The 21415-nt window shown below is 35.0% G+C and overlaps 2 protein-coding genes across 4 annotated transcripts in view; both read left to right on the top strand.

Annotated features, from left to right (window-relative positions):
* Positions 1-488: 488 nt before the first annotated feature.
* On the top strand, positions 489-15277 carry LOC306858979 (calcium-independent phospholipase A2-gamma-like). 2 transcript variants are annotated; one of them, XR_013783265.1, is made up of 12 exons: positions 531-643; positions 1655-2694; positions 3571-3720; positions 3828-3979; positions 4469-4563; positions 4645-4816; positions 5305-5362; positions 5622-5816; positions 9834-10032; positions 11401-11743; positions 12787-12932; positions 13071-15277. XR_013783265.1 is itself a non-coding variant. In XM_079399797.1 (10 exons), exons 2-10 carry the CDS (start codon positions 1837-1839, stop codon positions 11673-11675), a joined length of 2154 nt encoding a protein of 717 aa, XP_079255923.1. In that variant the 5' UTR covers positions 489-643; positions 1655-1836; the 3' UTR covers positions 11676-12636. The 2 variants fall into 2 exon arrangements, 1 of the variants encoding a protein (XP_079255923.1); XM_079399797.1 differs by lacking the exons at positions 12787-12932; positions 13071-15277 and having other exon boundaries at positions 489-643; positions 11401-12636.
* Positions 15278-16056: 779 nt separating this feature from the next.
* The window catches only part of LOC306858343 (neuronal cell adhesion molecule-like), a 56405-nt gene continuing 51046 nt past the window's right edge, over positions 16057-21415 (top strand). The window contains exon 1 of one of the 2 annotated variants that reach the window (XM_079398838.1): positions 16057-16179. The gene's annotated coding sequence lies outside the window, so the exon portion shown is untranslated. The remainder of the gene's footprint in view (positions 16180-21415) is intronic. The other variant, XM_079398840.1, reaches the window with a different exon arrangement.

Genomic DNA, 21415 nt, shown 5'->3' with positions numbered 1-21415 from the left:
CCACTAAACGTTTATCTTATTTTAAATAAATGTTTTAGTAGTTTTCATTTTAATTCAATATTATAACCCTGCTACTCTGTACATACATATAAAATTATATGTAGTATAGAAATTACCAGTGATGATCATTTAAAATTATTTTATTATTAACTTAAAAATCTGTTAGTTCAGTATTTTACATATAGATGCATGCAATACACTGTCCTTTCTTTTATCTTGCAACACATATCAGAATAGTAACAGATATTATGTGCTAAATTTCCCCGTCACAACAGTATTACTGTACTCCGCTATTTAATATGCAACAATTACCTTTTTTAGATAACTAATCATTCTTTGTTTATAAAGATGATGTATAACCTTTTCTCTCTGCCTCTATTTTTTTGTTTTGTTTTGTTTTGTTCTTTAAGTTATGCTGTTTCACTTACTCCCTGTAGTTGGCAGTGCACTCTTTCCCGTTTGTTTTTATGCCTCCAATCAACAGAAGAGAAGAGGAGATTCGAGGCGCTCTGATTGGCTGTGTGCACATCACGTCATCTTTTCTGGATACGTTTCCTGTCAAATTTTCCATTTGGGATTCATACACCTCTCTGTGTTCTAGATATTTCTAACAAAATGACAGCGAATAATAAGGAACCGGCGGGTACGTCATCTTATTTTTATGCTTAATATTTCAAACTCCGGCTTAAAAGAGCAGAATTATTTCTTTTATGCTGTTTTATCTGATCAAAACAACACCAGTGGTCCAAAGAGCAGCCTCTTGAAAATAATAGTAATATCCATTTATGAACAACAAATGACTGTCTATAAACATATTCAATTTATATAGAGATAACAGTTTATTATTTTGGCAAGAGTCATTTAGCGTTTAAGATAATTCGAGCTACACTGACAAAAACTGCACGGTATGGTAAATATGAGACCTTTTTAGTAATACTACAGTATTTCCTTTTGAAGCTCTTGTTTTACTTTATTTCCATTGAAAGTGATCGTTTGTAAACAGCGAGTTAAACTGACATGCTTTGAAGTATTAAAAGTCCACGGTGTCCATCAGCAAAAGGGAAATATACTTTCTTTTTACTTTCATTATACTCATTCACTTTAAATATTAAATATTGTCGTAGGATGTCCAGGATAATTTATTATTCTTAGTAACATTATATATCATTCATTTAATAATAACAAATACCAGTCTTTCTGTTTACAGGTCACCAGTAAGCTAATTCTAATCATTTTAATTTAATAATTTTAATAATACATATTATTAAATAAATATGATGAAATATTATATTTTAATTTTATGTATTAACTAAAAACAGGACAATTTTTGATACTTTATTACAGTAATGAGAATTTGTTTGAAAAAAATATTGGAAAAGCATCATAAAAAAAATGTACTCTCGTTCTGTTCATGCTTCAAGCATGAAGCCCATTGTCTTAATGCAGAAAATGCCTTAATTTTTATGCCATCTTATTCACTTTGAATATTAAATATGAATAGCAAATGTGCAGTTGCTCAAGGGGTTCTGACTGTTTTTAGCACAGTGCTTTGCAGTTCCTAGGATTTTCTGGATGGTTTCTTACATATGATTGATTTTTTGATATTAAACATGATTAATTTAATAATAACTAATAACGATCTTTCTCATTACAGGTTGTCTTTAAAATGAGAAAATCTCCTATCTCATGTATTATCATGGAGTCCTTATTTAGTGGATGTGAAATGCCTAAAGCTTCGACTGAGCTCTGTAGGGTTCAGCAGCTCTGATGCCCAATCCACACACATGTCTGTTTCCTCAAGGAATATCCCAGAATTCCCTCGAGTAACTTCACCGCATGTCGCGCATCAGGAGCACACTGGACTCCGTTACCAAAGCCGTGAGCGGAACGGTGAACACCGACCTCTTCGCCAAGATCACACGCCTCAAACCCGGTGCCGCCCAAGGCAAAACTATAGAGGTTAAAGTAGAATGTCCCGAGGCAGAGGCCGGAGCTGTCATGACCGTGGCGGCACCTGAGCCGCCCAGGGAGAAAGAGGTGAAAAAGGATATAGAACCTCATAAAGAAGCCCCAAAATCTGTCAGCAATTTGTCGAGCAGTGCAGGAAACACAACCAGTGTGGTTGCAAAGCAAACACTGCAACGTTTTCAGCCTGCAGCGTTCACAACCAACATGGATGAAACGTACAATCACCTAGCTGAACATGTCAATACCTACTTTGGAAGCGACACACAAAATGACAAAAGGTCACGAGACACGGCATCCTCGACATCTCAGATCCAACCTAGCACTCTTCCAAAAAATAGCAAGGATCATATTCTAATGGCGGTGCCCGTGTCCCATAGATCCACACCAGAAACACCCCCTGCTATTGACAAGGAGGGCTCTGTCCCAAGTCCAGAAGCCCCTTCTGCTACAGCTCAGGATGAGGGTGTTTCAACCATCCCCATATCGCCAAGGAAAGGCATCAGTCATTACCTGTCCTACCCCAGGCCCAGCGTCCAGGCTTTTGTAGGAAACTACATCGCTCCCCTCGTCCCAAAGTTCAGATCTGATTCAAAGAGTGGCACAGCGGAGAAGGACAAAACCTCTGGATCTGCAATAGCTGTGTCCCAGGATGCAAAGAGTGCAGAAAGCAAGGAGGAAAAAGAGGCAGACGAGAAAGCACAGAGACTGCTGTCTCAGAGGGAGAAGGTAGATTAATATAATTGTAATTTTAATAGAATGTTTAGTTGAGATCTTTTTTGAGTTAAAGCCTTGTGTTTCAAACTATTTTGGTATTTTAGTGTGGTCTGCCGTATAGATTTTGGGGTTAATCTAATGAAAATTGCCAAAATGAAATAATAATATTATTATTAATAATAATAATATATGGTCCTACAAGTTTGCATAATTTTTTAATAAATAATAATAATAATAATAAATAAAAATAAAATAATATTTTATGAAAAATACATCATAATTATATAAATTGTATTTTATATATTATATTACATTATTGTTATATGTATTGCTTTTAAATATAAAAAATGTATAATGTATTTTATAAAATAAATATCGCTTGAGAAATGTGTGTGTGTGTCTATAAATATATATATATATATATATATATATATATATATGTATATACAATTTTAATAATTCAAAATAAAATAATATTTTATGTAAATATAAATGATCATTTTATATATATATATGTGTGTGTGTGTATTTATAATTATTATAAGCTGTATTTTATCAAAATAAATATTGTTTGAGAACATATATGTACAGTATGTATGTATATTCTATTATTTGTATTTCTATAATTTTTTTATTGTTACAATACAAAAAAAGTCTTGGCCCAAAAGAAAGACTTAATTGTGCTACATTTATTCAATAGAAACAGATCACATTTGTATGTAGTTCCTTCTGCTCATGTTTTATGAATGAAATATAATTATTTCCTTTTGATTTCTGGGTCAGTTATCACCCAAAACATTCCTTTTTTAGAATCTCAAACAGCGATTATAATGAAAACACTGATTTTAATGTTTAAGGATGAAATGTAACTGTTCTGTGTGTCTGTAGATTATAGCACGTGTTAGTGTGGATAACCGAACCAGAGCACTGGTCAAGAGTCTTCAACGGGTCACTGATGTGAAGATCACCATCAGCAGGGTGGAGGAACTGAGCTTCCACCTGCTGGAGTTTCCTGAGACCAGAGGGGTGGCAGTCACTGTACGTTTGTGTCCAACCATCTGCCATATCCGGATTCATTTTTGTACATTGTAATCTCCCTCAATAACTTGTATGCTTCATTTCTTCCTTTCTCTTGCTGGCTGTAGGAGAAGGTCATCCCGTGTCTACTGCGTTTGAGGCAGGCAAGAGACGTCAGTCTGCAGGCTGCAGTGAGACAGGCTCTGGCCCTGGTGGGCTACACTGACCCGGTCAAAGGCAGAGGGATACGTGTCCTCTCCATCGACGGGGGAGGGACCAGGTGACAGGCACATGACAGCTGGGGAAAAATGATTAACCTAAAGTTAACAGATTGTGAAAGTACTTTTAGATAAAAGTAGGTCAGCCCAAATTTACCTAAAAGTAGGTAAGACTCAATTTCGCAATCCCTTTAGATGTCTGTCATTGTAGACTAATTTCATACTTTCAATGTGTCACGATTTTACCAAGAATAAAATACAAAATAAAGTCACAGCAGTGGAATATGATATTCTTAATCTAAGTTTAAAAATAAAATTAAATCAGTATATACCTTGTACACATATTTGCATAAATATTCCTATATTTCTGCATCCTAATATATATATGTATAAAAAAAAGTTAATGTGCATGATATCGTCCAACTACTCGTGATTTCTTATTTTGTTTCAGTGAATCCTTATCCTTACGTTTCATGTTATAAGATGAATACTTATATTTGCAGTAAAATGCTATGTGTGCAGGCCTGTAATTTGATGCAATTGTTTTGTAGGGGTTTGGTTGCATTACAGGCTTTGCACAGACTGGAGAGTTTGACAGGGAAGCCCATCTACCAGCTGTTTGACTACATTTGTGGAGTTAGTACAGGTATATTACTACAACTACTTAGAAAATGTCTATTAGATATAGGAATGAACAAACTTCCATTAAATCTTTTTTTTTCCTTAGGGGCCATCCTGGCCTTTATGCTGGGTGTGTTCCAGATCCCTCTGGATGAGTGTGAGGAACTCTATCGGAAGTTAGGATCTGATGTCTTTAAACAGAACCTAATTGTGGGCACAGTGAAAATGGGCTGGAATCACGCATACTATGACAGCCAGATCTGGGAAGAGATCCTCAAGTAAGACAATGAAGTGAATATTTTATTGTTTTACTTTATTTCATTTTATTTTTTAAAAGTAATTTTAAAAGTGATGTGAGCAAGCCCATGTGAAACAGAATTATATTATTAATTTTATTTACTTCATTGTAAAGTGCAACAATAGTTTGGAGCTGAAAATAGAAAAAAAAGTAATAAAGGTAATAAATATTATAATTAATAAAATAATAAAGGTAAAGGGACATGTATAAAATTACTCTGAAATTAAAAGCAAATATAAATAGCAATAAATAAGCAAATATAAATAGCAATAAATAAAAAATGAGTAACATAATAATATAATAACAGAGTTAAAGAGACACATATAAAACAACAATGAAATAAAAGCATAAATAAATAGTAATAAATAGAGATATTATGCAGTAAACCTAAAGCGATTATAGTACAATATATTGCTCATTTACTGTTTGAATTTTGTTTTATTTTAAAGTTTTGTTTATTCTCAACAGAGAAAGAATGGGGCCTGGACTAATGATTGAGACTTCCAAGAACCCTAAATGCCCTAAGGTGGGTTTCAATATATACTTGTAAAAAAAAAAAAAAAAAGGAATTCTCATCTTTTAACCCAAATCTGGACCATTCCTGCAGAGTTTAGCTCTAACCCTAATCAAACACACCTGAGCTGCTAATCAGAGTCTTCAAGATCATCAAAATCACAGGTAGGTGAGTTTGATCAGGGTTGGAGCTAAACTCTGCAGCAGATTGGACCTCCAGGGAAAGATTTGAGGAACCCTGGTTTAGATAAATCCCTTAATGCTTCCTCTAGGTGTCAGCAGTGAGCACCATAGTGAACAGAGGCCTGCCGCTGAAGGCGTATGTCTTCAGGAATTATAACTTCCTGCCAGGGGTTCGTTCACACTACCTGGGCGGCTGCCAGCATAAAATGTGGCAGGCTATTCGAGCATCCTCTGCTGCTCCTGGATACTTCCAGGAATTTGTACTAGGAAATGACCTCCACCAGGTAAAGCATGCAAAGTCCGGTCTGCTTTTTGCACTCAACTAATCCTTATGTTTTTAAGGCTAATTATTATGATATGACTTTTTTAACGTGTTAAGATCCAAGTGCTCTGACTATTTGAGATGTCATTCTTGCACGGACATCTTGCAGTATTGAAAATCATTACAAAGCCTTTTAGGTTCTTGTCGGAAGAAGAGGGAGGAAAAGTGAACTCTGCACATACATGCACTCAGGCTATTTCCTGTGCTGTCTCATCAGGGCCGCACATTCAGACTCATTAGTGTTGTTCTTGAGTGCCGTCACTTAGGGCACTTCAGTTCGGCTCTCAGATTGCTGTTTGAAGAGATTGCTGTCAGTAACATTATTTAGACTACTCTCACTTCTCTGATCCGCTTTTCTCAGAATCTCATCGTAGCTTTAAAGTATGGCTGCGTATTTGGAATATGCATCAATTTTTGTGGATACAAAAAACTGATTTGTAAGGGGGAGTGTATGATTTTGAGTAGTCATGTGTCTGCATTGCCCTCGAGTAGCTGTCAGGTCTTTTTGCCGCTCTGCCTGTCTTCATCCAGCTCAAACTGGCACGGTCCCACCGCTGCCTCACTGAACGCACCCTCACAGCCTGAGATTTCATCAGCCAAGCAGCAGACGTTAATGTTGAATCGTAGCCCTCAGCGGTGCCTGTTGAGCCATCAGGAAGGCGTCATTCTGTCCGTCTGCCTATTGACACCCACCAAGTTCGCATACAGCTTTTCACAATGACCCTGTTGTCCCAAAAAGTCCAATAAAGCTGTTGGTCACCAAGCTAAATGAATGCCCAGATTCATTCAGAGTCCTATGTGTTCTGAGGTCAATAGGAAGATGGGCCTGTTATTATATAGAAATGGTGGGAGAAAACAGCATGTGAAGGATTGTAACTAATAAATTCATTTTAAAATTATTAGGTAAAATTGGTATTTATTTAAAAAAATCAGTTAGTGTATTCATTTATTCAGAATACATTCAAAATACAATCTGTTTCTAATTTACAATATATTTTCATAATTTTTTGGGGGTGGAAAATTTTTTCTTCCTGTTAATTTGTAAATATTTTTTAATCTATTAATGAATTCAAAACACATAAAAATACAGTTTGATTCTGAATTAAAATTCATTTTGATATTTTTGGGGGCATAAAAAAAAAATGTCCTGATATATCACATGGGTACATAACATGATTTTTGAATTCATGACTGTATTTATTAATGAATGACATGAATTTATAAATAAGGATTTTCTATATTAATTCATGCATAATACATTAAAAATACAGACCATTCCTGAATTAAAATTCAATTTGATAGGCATAAACTATATAGCCTGTATATATATATATGCATGTATGTAAATGATGTTTTTGTTTTCTGTTCATTTATAAATTAATATATTTGAATTTATTAATTTATTCAAAATACATTAATTTCTGAAATAAAATTAATTTTGATAGTTTTTGTTGTGCTTAAAGTTAAAAAATATCCTAATATCGTAATGAAGAAAAAAACTCTATTTAAAAAAAAAAAAATTCTTGAAAAGCTTAGAAATTCGCTTGTAATAATAATTATTATTATTATTTGTAGATAAAAATAATATTTCAACAAAATGTTGTTTACTTTTTATTAATAGTTGAAAACCTTTGTCCACCAAAACAGTTATATGGTTCAACCAGAAATTTCCCTGCCTTTAAAAAGATAAAGATTCTTCCGTTCCTTTATGAAGGGCACGCTTATGTATCATTGACCCACATGATGCTTTTATGCGTCCATCAGATATAATCCTCATTTTGCGGTCAAATGTTCTTTGGAGAACACTAGATGGGAAATTTGTCCTCAAGGAAGGCCTAATTTATTGGCCAACAAGATGAGAATGAACCATTTTTAGATGGTATTCATTTTTCATCTAATAGCCGTGTAGCTGATTCAATTTTTTTTTTTTTTGGCCTTAGGGCCAAGCAAACACACACATTCAATAGGTTAATCTTCCCATAATTCTGCATTTAAAGCTGCCGTGCGATGTTTTGATGTATGGTTTTACTGTGTGGGATGAATGTGTCCTCATTGAAATGCAAATGTAGTGGAGGCTCTTGGCTCTAAAACCTGTTGCCAACAGAGCACTCGATGCCCGGACTCCGAATGCCACCAATGGCAGAACCTCTCTCTATCTCTCTCTCTTTCTTGATCTGAATAGCTCTTCAGTTTCTTCTCCACATGCCAGGCCTGTAATCTGTTATGCATACTTTCCTCAAGGACTCTCTACCATCAAACAAGAAGTCAGTCCTCAACTGTTTGTTTGTTTTTCTTCTTCATTGATTGATTCAGTAAAAGAACAGTTAACCCAAAAATGAAAGATCTGTCATCATTGACTTATCCCCATTAAGGACATATGATTTTCTTTCTCCTGAGGAACACAAAATGCTCTTATATTTACAGCAGGGTTAATTTATTATCTTTGAGACGCTATTGCAGTTTTTATTAATAGTTTGAATAAATTTTTATATTTTACATTTTTATTTTAATTTTTGTTGTTTTTCATGATGCCTATGCAGTTTTTATGCATCTATATTTCAGTTTTAGTTTGCTTTAGTACAGGGACGTTAGTTAAATTAAATTAAAAATTTGAATTTTTTCTAATTGAAAAAAATGGCAACAAGCTGAATTTTTTTTCAAGTAACATTTATTTATTTAATGTTTGTAGTTTAAGTTTTAGTTAACTATTATAACTGTTACAAAGTGATTTAAAAAATATATATATTCATGCTAAAAATAACAGCATAAAAGCATCATAAAAGTAGTCTAAATAACTCCTGCATCTTGTTCCAAGTCTTCAAACGCAGTTTTTGAGAGTAACATATTGAAACGTAAGCTTGACAAACACGGTCAACATTTACTTTCATTATATGGAAAAGAGCAGCCTGGACATTCTACTAAACATCTCCTTTTGTGTTCTACAAAAGACAGAAAGTCATACAGGTTTTGAAAGTCATGAGAATGAGTAAATGATGACAATGTTAATTGCTGTGTGAAATATCTCTTTAATTATCTTTTGATTGCTTTGATGAGGTATGATTTGTTATCTTTGAACTCGGAAAGCAGCGTGCAGTTCACTGATACGCATCAGTATCCGTGTCACTAAAATCTAGGGCATACTAGAGAAATGAGGGATAAGTCGTGACGTATTGTCAAGTATGGTGACCCATACTCGAAATTGGTGCTCTGCGTTTAACCCATCCAAGTGCACACACACAGCAGTGAGTAGTGAACAAATGCACACACACACACACACACACACAGTGAACACACACCCGGAGCAGTGGGCAGCCATGCTGCGGCGCCCGGGGAGCAGTTGGGGGTTCGGTGCCTTGCTCAAGGGCACCTCAGTCGTGGTATTGAGGGTGGAGAGAGCGCTGTACATTCACTCCCCCCACCTACAATCCCTGCCGGCCGGGGATTCATCGAACCCGCAACCTTTCGATTACGAGTCCGACTCTCCAACCATTAGGCCACGACTTCCCCAAAGGTATGTGTCAGAAGTGGGATGCTGTCTAGTGGACGATTTCATCTTGTTTCTCTGATGAGCTCCTTAAGGGAGGCATGGAAACAGAGAAGGATGATGCCGAGTAAATGGTTTTCAGATGCCTCAGGTGAAATGAACACATCTACCCACGTCTCCTGTAGAGAGATCCTGCGTCCATTATACTCTACAGTGACGAATATTCCCATAATCATATCAGCTACAAATGCAAATTCACCCCTTTTATCTCTTACCTCTAGTATTTCAAAGAATAACCCAGATTTCCACAAATAAGCCTTGCTTTTGGACAAGAATAGAAGCAGTTATTTTGGCAGAAACTGTAAATTTCTTTTAAATGCTATATTTGAGTTTCTCCAGTTGTTATAGAGCACACATGAACCTTGTGAATCGCTTTCCCACTTGATACCTGGCTGTGATGTTGTTAAAATTTGATTGATTTTTGATTTTATCCAGGACGGTGGTCTTTTGATCAATAATCCTACAGCTCTGGCCATCCATGAGAGCAAGTGTTTGTGGCCCAACACGCCTGTGCAGTGTGTGGTATCTCTGGGCACAGGCCGATACGAAACTGTAAGCAAGACCAGCTCGAGCACTTATACCAGCTTGAAGACCAAACTCACCAATGTCATCAGCAGCGCCACTGACACTGAAGGTGAGATGATGGGGCCACATGATCACATCTGTCAGCTGTGCCTGTGTGGTTCTGTGCTGCTGTGTAGCACCTACAGCTCTGCATATCCCTTTGAAGGATCCCAAAGTTGAGCAGCTGAGGTTTATTTTTAGCAAGTTCCCAGAGAATTTGATTTTCAGACTGATTTTAACTGAAGTGGATCATTTAGAAAATGAATCGATTAGAATAATCACCTGTAATCAGTCAAATTAAATTGCATTTCAATCATTTAGAAATTCAAGTATATTGTCAAATTTATAAATTATTTAAAAATATAAATGATCATTTATTTTAATTTCTAATGATAAATGATATGAGAGTTTTAAATCATGCAACATTTTCTGCTGTTTGTCTCTCACTGACTGCAGTGACCCCATGAAAGTGAGAAATAAGCAGCCGAAGTTTATTTTTAACAAATTCCTTGATCCTCTCAGTGAAGTAAACTTAAGTACAACCTTGCTATACTTTATTTTAAGTAGCTTATGTCTGTGTACTTACATTTATAATTATGTTATATAAAGTATGCAACACATATGTAACAATCTTTTGGTTACGTAAGTAGTTGTGTAACAGACTCGGCCTGTTGCATATGTGTAACAGTAGCTGCCTATTACAGCTACATAATTATAAACTGTAAGTACAGGCTGTTCCATAACTTAGTTACATGGTAAGTACATTTTGTTTCATGCAAGTACAACAGCTACTACTAAGTACTAAATTAATTAATTATTCTGTATTATGACACCTTAAAATAAAGTGTTACAAAAAACACAAACAAACAAACTATTAATATATAAAGATTATAAAAATTTCAATATAAAGAAAATAATTTAACTAAATTTGAACCATTTAAACTTTAAATAAATTATATAACATTTATGCAATATTAATAAATAATAAAAAGTTATATGAATGTTTTAAATAATGAAACATTATTATATTATTTGTGTCTTACTGCATAGACCACTAATAAAATCTCCTTGTGTTATGAAGCCTGGTTGAATCTGCCACAAAGGAAAGTCCGGGGGTCTTCTGAATAATGAGAAAATGTAGCACCTACAGCTCTGCATATCCCATAGGATCACAGAGTTTGAAATGAACGGCTTAAGTTTATTTTTTAAGGTCACTGATTAGTTCAGTCTGAGGTTAAGAGTTTATATAAAGCCTTTGAACCGCAATTCATCATTTTAAAAACTAATTCCATAAGAATAAAGATTTGAAAAAAATGTAATAATGAAAACTGATGACATCATGAAACATAAAAATAATAAATCAATAATAAAACGTTGCTATTATTCTATTGTTTGTCACTCACTACATAAACCTCTTCTTCTTCTTCTTATACTGTAGAGGTCCACACAATGCTGGACGCCCTCCTCCCCCCGAACACCTATTTTCGTTTTAACCCTTACATGAGTGAAGACATCTCATTGGACGAGAACAAACAGGAGAGGCTGGACTTCCTGCAGGCTGAGGGTTGGCGCTACCTGGAGCGTAACGAGAATAAGTTAAAGAAAGTGGCTAGTGTTCTCACTCAAGAAAAGGGCATCGTTCAGAAACTAGCCGAATGGGCCCAACTTAAAGCTGACATGTACGACGGCCTTCCTTTTCGCTCCAAACTCTGAAACTCACACTCTAAACCAAACTAGCACAAACTCTGACCTTCTCCGTTGTCTGTTTATCATATAACAAGGTAAACTGTGCACTACAGTGGAATTACGTGTTACATATGTTGCCATATGGCAGTTTAAAACAGGGAATCGAGTCTGTTGCCTCATATTGACGAGCACATAAGATTGAAAAAGTTTTAGTCTGATTTTAAGGCTGTTATTGAAAGAACATCTTGTTTGAAACGAAGATCCTTGAAAGCATGAAATGTTAGTGGCAGCACTGACTAGCTAGCACTTATATTTGCTGCTTTTCATCTGTTGGGATGTACTAATGTTATTTTGATTGATTAATTTGCATTGGGATAAAGTTGCTGTTGTGTAGTGTCTCTCCTCGAAAAATCCTTTAGTAATAGTCAACTGAACTGACGGTACTGTAATTAGCATGAGGAGAGCTGCTAACCACACAGACTAAAGTGTGTGTAACTAATTTCAACCAAACGTTTTAATTTTTTATTTAAATTCAAATGATCAACCTTGTGTGTCAGACCACAAAGGGATCCAATAGCACTGATGTTTTAAAGATTTTGCATGCAATGTTTGGAAAGCACTCAATTGCAGTCGTATTATTGCTGAAGATGGCTTGCATTGATTATTGTGAAAATACTAATGAAATGATCATTGATTTATGTATTATGTTTGAATGCCTCAGTATACATTTTTATTTGCTTCTGTGTGCACTTGCCTGGAAAATATTTTACATAATTTATTAGTTCTGTTCAGACTGAGCGTATAATATTGTAAAATATTAATCCTTGAATGCAATGAGTAAAATTCTAACAGTGTTGAAGATTAATTTTTAACAGCTTGATTCAAAAATGGCATTTTCCTAACACTTTAAAACTGTATTCCTTAATGATTATAAAGAGAAATAAATGATTTTAAACCTCAATTTGTCTCATGGACATTTGAGTTTCATAGATTTGTCTCTCTAAAGGTGTCACTTAAGATATGTTGAAGTAGTTAGATTGTCTTTTCACTTAATAAATTTGTAAGCTTGTAGTATTTTCTTGTAAAACGTAGTAATTTAGTTTTATGTACAACTTCAAAAAATCTTTTTTTTTTACAGCGTAGACAGAAAATCAGTCACACAGTAGACCACCGTAATACAAAAAAGGTCAGCGAGTTGGTTATTTTCTCAGCTATGCAGCCTAACCTGAAGCGAGGAATGTGTTTTATCCATGGAAACGTTCAGTGATGTGTCAAATCCCACAGGTGAGTGCGAGACGAGGCTATATTTGATATATATATATAGACGACAAACTATTCCTCTAACAAAACTGCAATGTGTGAAAATGCACTTTTCATTCTTTTTAACTGAACAGTTTCTAATCTGGATTGCATCTTCTCCAGTTTTGTTACTATCATGCAGTCACTGGAGTTTTTGTCATGGTCCATAATCACACAGATGCTGGATGTGTCAAGCATGTGTGTTTTCAGCTGAGAGGGTCACTGACTGATTGAGTAACAGCAGACAGGACCATGTCTGACTCGACTCTTGCATCATCCACCTCCCAGAATCCCCTCAGGCAGGCAATGGAAGACCAGACTGTTGTCTTCTGACACATTCGGCATGTCACTAAGATGATTTCCATATTATTATTTTCTTTAGCAGAAATTAGTATTTTAGTCCCAAACAAGTATTTTATGTCTCATTTGTGCATCTGAATTGTCATACTCTTCTACTTTGTAAATTCATATATAAAGTGTGATATGCCAGTCCCCTATGTATTCTAGACCTGTTCCCTAGCAACCATTTCTCCACCTTCACAAGATCCAGGTTTAAAAAATGTTGGGCTTCAAGCTCTTGTTTAACTTCTCTATTGTAAGGAATATGATATTTGCAGAGAATAATAAGCAGCAAATATGGCTGTTCCAGCACAAAGAGTCACACTCGTTCACTTTCACACCTGTGTTATAGAAATTAATTTGGCATAATGAAGAAACCAAGTGCATAAATGAACTAATTCTAACCATTCCTTTATAATTAAATGTCAGTAGTTTGATTTATGATTATAATGCATCCTTTACATTGGAATCCTTTACAGATTCCAAAATGCTCATAATCAGATTACAGTTACTTCTTATGAATTACATGATTACATATTCATAAAATGGCAGCAAATTATTATTGATTCTCCCTAATTCTTTTTTCTCCCTTAATGTTTCCTTTCCAAAAATCCTACTCTGTCATATTATTTAGCTTTAAATATATTCACAATATAGAAATGTCACGTAAATAATTTTGTGATCCATGCTCCTGAATATAGGGAAAAAAGCAATGGTAGGTTTAAAACAAGCGAAGTAATCTAAAAAGTAGAGAGTAACCTATGTTACTGTCTTCAATTTTCTTCATGAAATCTGTCATCAGTAACATTATATTTTGTAAGTAATCTATAAAATAACTTTTTTTATACAAAGGGTAGGGTATCATTTGAGAGCATAATTGTCAGTAAATATTAAAAAATGAATCCTGCTGTTTTTTATTTGTTCAAGCAATATTTATGTACATACCCGCACCCCAGAAAAATTCCCCCGCTGGAAAAAGAACATATAAGCAAACAACCAGCCTACCGGTTGGCTCTGGTACATACTGTATGGATTATTTCTTGATGATATATGTCTTCAAATCTGCCTGCAAACCAATTTAGGAAGTGGGACGTATAAACAAAACCAGTCTGCATTAGCTCAGGGAGACGAGAGCTACAATTGTATTGAGAGTACACTTGAAGTAGCCAATCAGTGCAGACTTTCTTGTTTAAAAATACTCTTGAAAGTTTTGAAACTGGTTAGACTTTAGTTTCCATGTCTTTTATTTTCACTCTCTCTACATGCTACTCTTTTGTATGTTTTTTTCTCCATCTGTTGTGCCTTGTAGTCCTTATATTTCCCTGATAGTACAGATGTCCCATGACATTCAGGACTCTTGAGAACAATCACGGTTTCATGCACAATAAGTGGATACATCTAGAATTTGAGAAGACGCGGCTGGGTATCAGACATGACGCTGTACAGTGGGAAGACTAACATGCTCATTTTCACTTGCACTGCCAAACCACTACCATAAATCAGATGTCCTACACTGGGGGGGGGGGGGGGGTGTCACAAAGCAATGCTACCCATCTGCACAAACACATGCCTAAATATGGCTTTGGCAAAGTTATTTAGATGATTGTGTAGAATGGAAATTGTAGATTTAAGTTGGATTGATTTTCTTCCATGACTACTTTTAACGATATGCTTATAATGACATTTTTTAACAATGATAACTCTGTGTGTGTGTGTGTGTGTGTTACTGATATAGTATCCGTTTAAAGTATTTCAAAGGATGAGACCAAGAGTCTGGTGATGTCTATGGGTCACAGACTCACTGCTGTGATTGTGTGCAAGGGATCTGCAACTAAATAATAGCTTTTAATCTTTTATATCTGCCTTATGTTCAACTGTCCCAATACTTATGCTCACATCAATGAGTGGGATGAACTCTAAAAGTGCTGTTCTTTTTATTTGCTAAAACATGTATGTGTTGAAACGGCTAATAATAAAATGTGACATTCTGTAGTTTTGTCTCATATTCATCTTTTAATCATATTTGCAAATGTCTTGACTCCACAGCCAACAGAGCAATTTTGTCTTTAGCCTACTGTTCCAATAATTATGGAGGGCACTGTATATAAAATTAAATATATGCCAAAAATCATTAGGATATTAAGTAAAGATAATGCCCCATGAAGATATTTTGTAAATTATACCATAAAACTTCATTTTTAATTAGTAATATGACTTCAATTGGACAGCTATACAGGCAATTTTCTCAATATTTAGATTTTTTTGCACCCTCAGATTCCAGATAATCAAACAGGCTAGTTGTATCTCAGCCAAATATTGTCCTAACAAACCATACATCATGGAAGCTTATTTATTCAGCTTTATGGCTACCAGTTTGGTTTCTATGGTTCTTCAAAACATATTTTGAGTTGTAGGCTAGGCTATAAAAGAAAGAAACTTATGGCCTACAGGTTTGGGGGAAAAAAATTATCTTGGATTAAACTATAAATTTATAAGTAAATAAGAATACGCCTTTCTTTTAAAACCAAGTAAATTGAACAAAAACAACTTTTGAACCATAATTCTTTTTACGTCGGAAGTATAGAAAACGTGTTCTTTGAATGATAAGAGTCCAGAAGTGCTGTTTGTGTCTGTATGATAAGAGTCCAGTTTATGATAAGAGTCCAGAAGTGCTGTTTGTGTGTTTATGTGTGAAGCTCCTCAGTCGCTGAGCAATGGAGGAGTGTCGCGTCGCTGCAGCTGCGCCTGCACTGAGCGTGCGCGGGACGGCGCTGCGCGTTTGACAGCAGCAGGAGAAAGAGAAGAGAAGCTGCGGCGCGCGCCGACAAACAACACACTAAACGTACACCAGTCCTATGAAACTGGACAGGTCGAGGATTCATCACTGGAATCGGTGAGTTTTGCGTTTCATTATCTTGAACGCAGCGTTATTCTCTCCGTGTTTGTGGCGAGACGCTTTTGCTGAGGAGAATGCGCAGTAGGTGCAGTTTTCGAGTCGATGAGGAGCATCTAGTCGTGCTTCTCCCATGGCAACCAATGATGATGCGGATTTTCACGGCGATATGGCAGGGATCACAAAGGATGCGTTTCGTTGAAATATCACACAGCATGTCCGTTTAATCTGAACGCTGTTTTAAATTCAGCTTTCATTGTGCATCGTGTCGATATACGGTCCGTCATGAAAGTCTATGTTTAATTGAAATCTTGCTCGGTCACCAGCAGGTGTTCCCGTCATTCTCAGGCATCATCCTCAATATTTGCTCATTATGGCGCATTTCCGAAATGTAAATATTTGATTTGCGTATTTATTCATTTTCATTTGAGAACTAGATGGACCTGCTGTCAAAAAAAAACAACAACAACTAACAAACAACAATAAAACAGCCGTTTAAAGTCATAGGATAGCCTACCCCACAAAAGACAACGGGAAAAGGGCTCTTTCATTGCTGCATCTTTCTTTCTTTGTGAAAATAACGTTATAAAGTAGGCTAATGTCACTTGAATTAATAGGGTGCAAATGGGGCCTAAACTCCTAAACTAAAATTTGTTATTTTACACTTTTATTTTTATTTGAACAAATTATGAAAGAAAAATTGTCAGTCCTAATGTTGTCAACTAAATATTATTTAATTTTTTCTATTTTCTGTTCTTTTTCTTTGATGGTCATAACTTTTGCAACCCTGTTACCAAAATTTGGGACCTGTCTAAGTGCAGTTTATACCCTGTTTTTTTTTTTTTTTTAGTTTTACAATAAATGAACATCTAAAATAGGATATAATGTTTAGATAATAGATAAATAAACAAACTATGCGAGTAACAGGGTGGCAAATTTATGATAAATTGTTGAATAGTAGGACCCATTTGTTGGATGATCAACTTGTCAGGATATTTATGGCATATTTCTCATCAATTTTCTCTCTCTCTCTCTCTCTCTCTCTCTCTCTCTCTCTCTCTCTCTCTCTCTCTCTCTCTCTCTCTCTCAAACACACACACACACACACACACATATAGGTGTACATATATATATGTACTTCTTATAATATTGAGGGTAACAGGGTTGAATCAAATTGTTGAGCTTGACACATGTAGTCAATTACGATTTTGAGAAAATTAAATGAGAATGTTTACTTCATGCTGTAAAATGACTGAAAATAATAGAGGACTTTATTAATTTATTATGTGTAAAATATCAGGCATGATGAAAGACTGAAATATTATAAACCCAGAAACAGAGAATGCAAAAGTCTACAATGCTTTTGCTGTTACTGAAGGTCGACACTAGTGCTATTTTATTTTCCAGTTCACGCAGTGCGGTTTAGGAGAATTTATTGTATGGATTGTTTGTGCTTAGCACTAATTCATTGTAATTTTAATGGATTTTAAATACTGTGATGGCTTCTTATAGGTGACCTGCAGGCGGTCTAACATTGACACAACTCAATGATGATTAATGAATGGGAAAATATAGGACATTTGCTTTCATGTCCCAGGCAATGGGATATTATTATGCACGTGTGCATAACAGCTGTTACTTTGTGTGCTGCAAAGCCACAAGTCGCTTAGTGAGATGAGAATTTAGTTCCCCATTTAGCTTTTCATAGCAATTTTTAATTAGCATTTGCACAGGGCAGTAATGATGGCAGAAATTATGTGTGAAAGTGAATGCTAGTGTAATGCAGATGAGAGTCAGGAACAGAAAACCGTTTGTGAAGCATTGAAATGGTTCTTTATGTATTTTAAAAAATATATATTTTATTATTTATTTGTAAAATATTTAACTTTTTATTTATTTATTTTACATTTAATTTTATTAGAATTCTTTACTAGCTCTGAAATTGTTTTGGTGCAATTCATTGTTTCATTGCAAAAATATACTTATAATACCTTTGTCACTGCTCCATCAAATGCATCTGCTTTGGAAGTAGATGGGAAATCTGAATTTGGTGGATTTTTACAGATTTAGTTAAGTTTTACTCTCTTTATTTATTTATTTCCTTAATTTATGCCTTTTTCTTTGTTTGGTTGTTACATTTTAAACCTGTTTATATCAAAATTATGCTCCATGAAATTGTATTCTGAACAGAGTCCAGGTGGAACCACATCAAATGCTTTTTTGTGGGTTCTTGGATGGGAATTTATAGCAACGCTGATGAAGCACAACAGGCACAGGTACGTGCCACTAAGCCAGCTGTGCTTCATTATGAACCTTTGCCTTCTAGCCATGCACTTTTCACCATCTGTTATGGATTGACTGGACAATAATGCACAGAGAGGATCACAAGGAAATAAATAAATAGCTTTTGGTGTGGATTTGGAGTGTTTGTTTGTGACTCAGTAAGTTCAGATGCTGGATATTTACATAGACACATTGCACCAGCTGCCATCGGCATGGCAGGCTAGACATTTGCATGCCTGTAATTGCTCTGCAAATATGCCACATGTGCCTTGTGTCCTGATTTTAAGGCATCATAAATTCCACACTTGATTTAAGGGGTATGAACTCAGTGTAACAATAGTTTTTGTGACCGGAATTGCCAGGGTAAATGCAACAGCTGTTCTGTTTCCTTTCATATCAATCCTACATGATGATATAGCATGTCATTGGGATTACAGATTGAATGAAATGTCTCTGTTGCTCTGTTTTAACGTGCTTGTTATTCATCAAAAAGAATAAGCTGACTCTGAGCTATTTTCTCTTGTTGTGGTTGATAAACGATTAGTGGAGATTAAGGTCAAACATGTCTGAAGATGGACCATAGATGTTCACGGCATCATGTGATTGTGCCTCTCGCTTTCAATCAGCTGGTGGATTGTGTTGTTAAGGTGTGGTCAGATGAGTAAAGTTTGGCAAAATTTTGAGGGCAAATATTGGTAGGATGGACTTTGAAACTTTTCAGTCAAAGAATGCTTGTGGATTTGACAGATAATTACAAAGAAATGACAATAAACACTGATTTAAATATGCATTTTTTCAATAACACTGAAACAATTTATTGTAGAAACAATTGTCACTCAGAAAATGCTAGTAAATTTCACAAACAATTAAAAAAATTACAAGTAACAAAATTAATCTTGAAACATTTGAAGTAGAAAAACTTAAAACAGTATTTTATTGTAAAATGTACATCAATATTCTTTCTTTTCTTTTTTTTTTACAAGACTGAAATAGTATTTTTTTGTAGAACATACTCCGATAATTTTTGTTTTATTTACTACTTCAAAAAAAAAAAATTGAAATGATTGGATTTGGCTGCGTAAGTTCGCCAACTAATTGATGGGGCCATATCAAAGCATGAATGATATTATTTATTAAGTATGTTACCTAGAAGGCATAATTATTGGATTCTGATGGGTTGTAACTGATTTTGCTCCTGCGGAGTTGTTGGTTTGGCTAAAAAAGCTGTGATCAGCAGTATTACATGAAGGACTTCTTACTGACTCGTTTCTCTTAGTAGAAGTGATTTGTTTCATTGCTGTATGATAAATGTGTGTGATTTTAGTCGATGCACAAGCTGCATGCTTCTAATTGAATTACATTATAAAGCCTGGTAATTTGGGTGATGAAAACTTCAAGAAATAAGTGGCATGCGTTTACCTCCTATATAGAGTACTGTATGTTATGCTGCTTAAAATATAAGCTTTTTCAGCTCCACCTGTCTGGCTTGATTTATGATGTACAAGCTGAGAAAAATGCAGGACTGCAAAATGCATTGGATAAATGTTTTGGCTTGTATTTCTGTATATGTAGGCAATACTATGTTTTAGTTCTCTAATAAGGTTACGATAATTCATCTTTTGCTCAGTTTCAACTGTTGTCTCATCTCATGAACTTTATTTTAGCTTGTTTGTCCTCTTTCAGTCCTCGGTCTTCAGCACTAGCCACAAAGAAAAGGCCTTGCAGAGGAGGAAATGTGCTGCTTTTGAGGTATAGAGTTCAAGTGTAGGACTGTTTATGGGAAAGGAATTTTATCTTTTATGTTTAACCATAATGGAAACTGATATAGAGGACACAGTGAGTTCAGCCCAAGTGCATTATGGGGTAAAAAGGCATATCTGCTTAGAAATTATGCTTTAAATGTATGAATTGCTAGAAAATTGCGACCAGATGAATTGGACAAGACGTTGAGTAACAACTACCCCACTTATATCATGAGAACTAATGTGCTCTCTGCCCCACAATGCACTGCTCTTTCAGTCCAGTCATTGGATGAGGCACTATTCTCTGTGCCTGGCTATGGAAGGACTGTCATCTGCTAATTTAGTGATTGAAAGCAGAAGCTGGCCATTTTTTCTGGATGAGGTTAATGCCCTGTCCTCTTCTGCAGCATAGAGTGTCTCCTTACATAACATGGTTATTGGAAACAACTATTGAATTGTGGGTCATTTTAGTCCTGTGATGGTTTTCAGGTCAATTTATGATGAAGTGTATTTTATATACTTGGGTTTCAGCCAATTGTGCACTCACTCTCACTCATTTTAAAGAAGAAATTGATCTTTTATGATCACCTCTTTTTATTTTCCCATGGGTCTCAGTGGTCTGTACCGGTTGGCAGTTAAACTATACATGTCTCATTAATATCATTCTTCATAATAGTTCAAGGCAGATGTAATTATTTGGTATTGTAACTACTTTTGAAGTTTTTCCATCCTCCAGTTGTCATATTATCATCTTTAGTACGTTTATAGATTCATTTTTCATATATAAATTTTTTAACTGTTTAATAAAAATAATTTCAGAATATTACTTTTATTAAAAAATAATTTCAGCATATTATAATGATTTCTAAAAGATCATGCAACACTAAAACTGAATAAATGGCTGCTGAAAATTCAGTTTTGCTATCACAAGAATAAACTACATTTTAATATATATTAAAATACAAATCCATTATTTGAAAGTGTAATAATATTTCACAATATTACTCTTTTTTTACTGTATTTTTATTACAATAAACGCAGCCTTGCTGAGCAAGGTGACTTCTTTCAAAAATATTAGGGAAACAAATCTTAATTATTCCAAACTTTTTACCGGTAGTGTGTATATATAATGTAACTAATAATATAAATGTAACTCTGAAATATTAATATTTTGAAGTTGTGGTTGTCATATTATCAACTTCAGTAGGAAG

The sequence above is a fragment of the Barbus barbus genome (genome assembly GCF_936440315.1).
Source record: "Barbus barbus genome assembly, chromosome: 39".
In the NCBI taxonomy this organism is placed as follows: Eukaryota; Metazoa; Chordata; class Actinopteri; order Cypriniformes; family Cyprinidae; genus Barbus; species Barbus barbus.
This window is presented reverse-complemented; position numbering and strand designations above follow the sequence as displayed.

Bases quoted from the DNA above. Each gene is read 5' to 3' on its own strand.
- LOC306858979 (XM_079399797.1), top strand. From the start codon at position 1,837: ATGTCGCGCATCAGGAGCACACTGGACTCCGTTACCAAAGCCGTGAGC. The intron at 2,695-3,570 runs GTAGATTAATAT...GTGTGTCTGTAG, and splicing joins TGCTGTCTCAGAGGGAGAAG to ATTATAGCACGTGTTAGTGT. The intron at 5,817-9,833 runs GTAAAGCATGCA...GATTTTATCCAG, and splicing joins TAGGAAATGACCTCCACCAG to GACGGTGGTCTTTTGATCAA.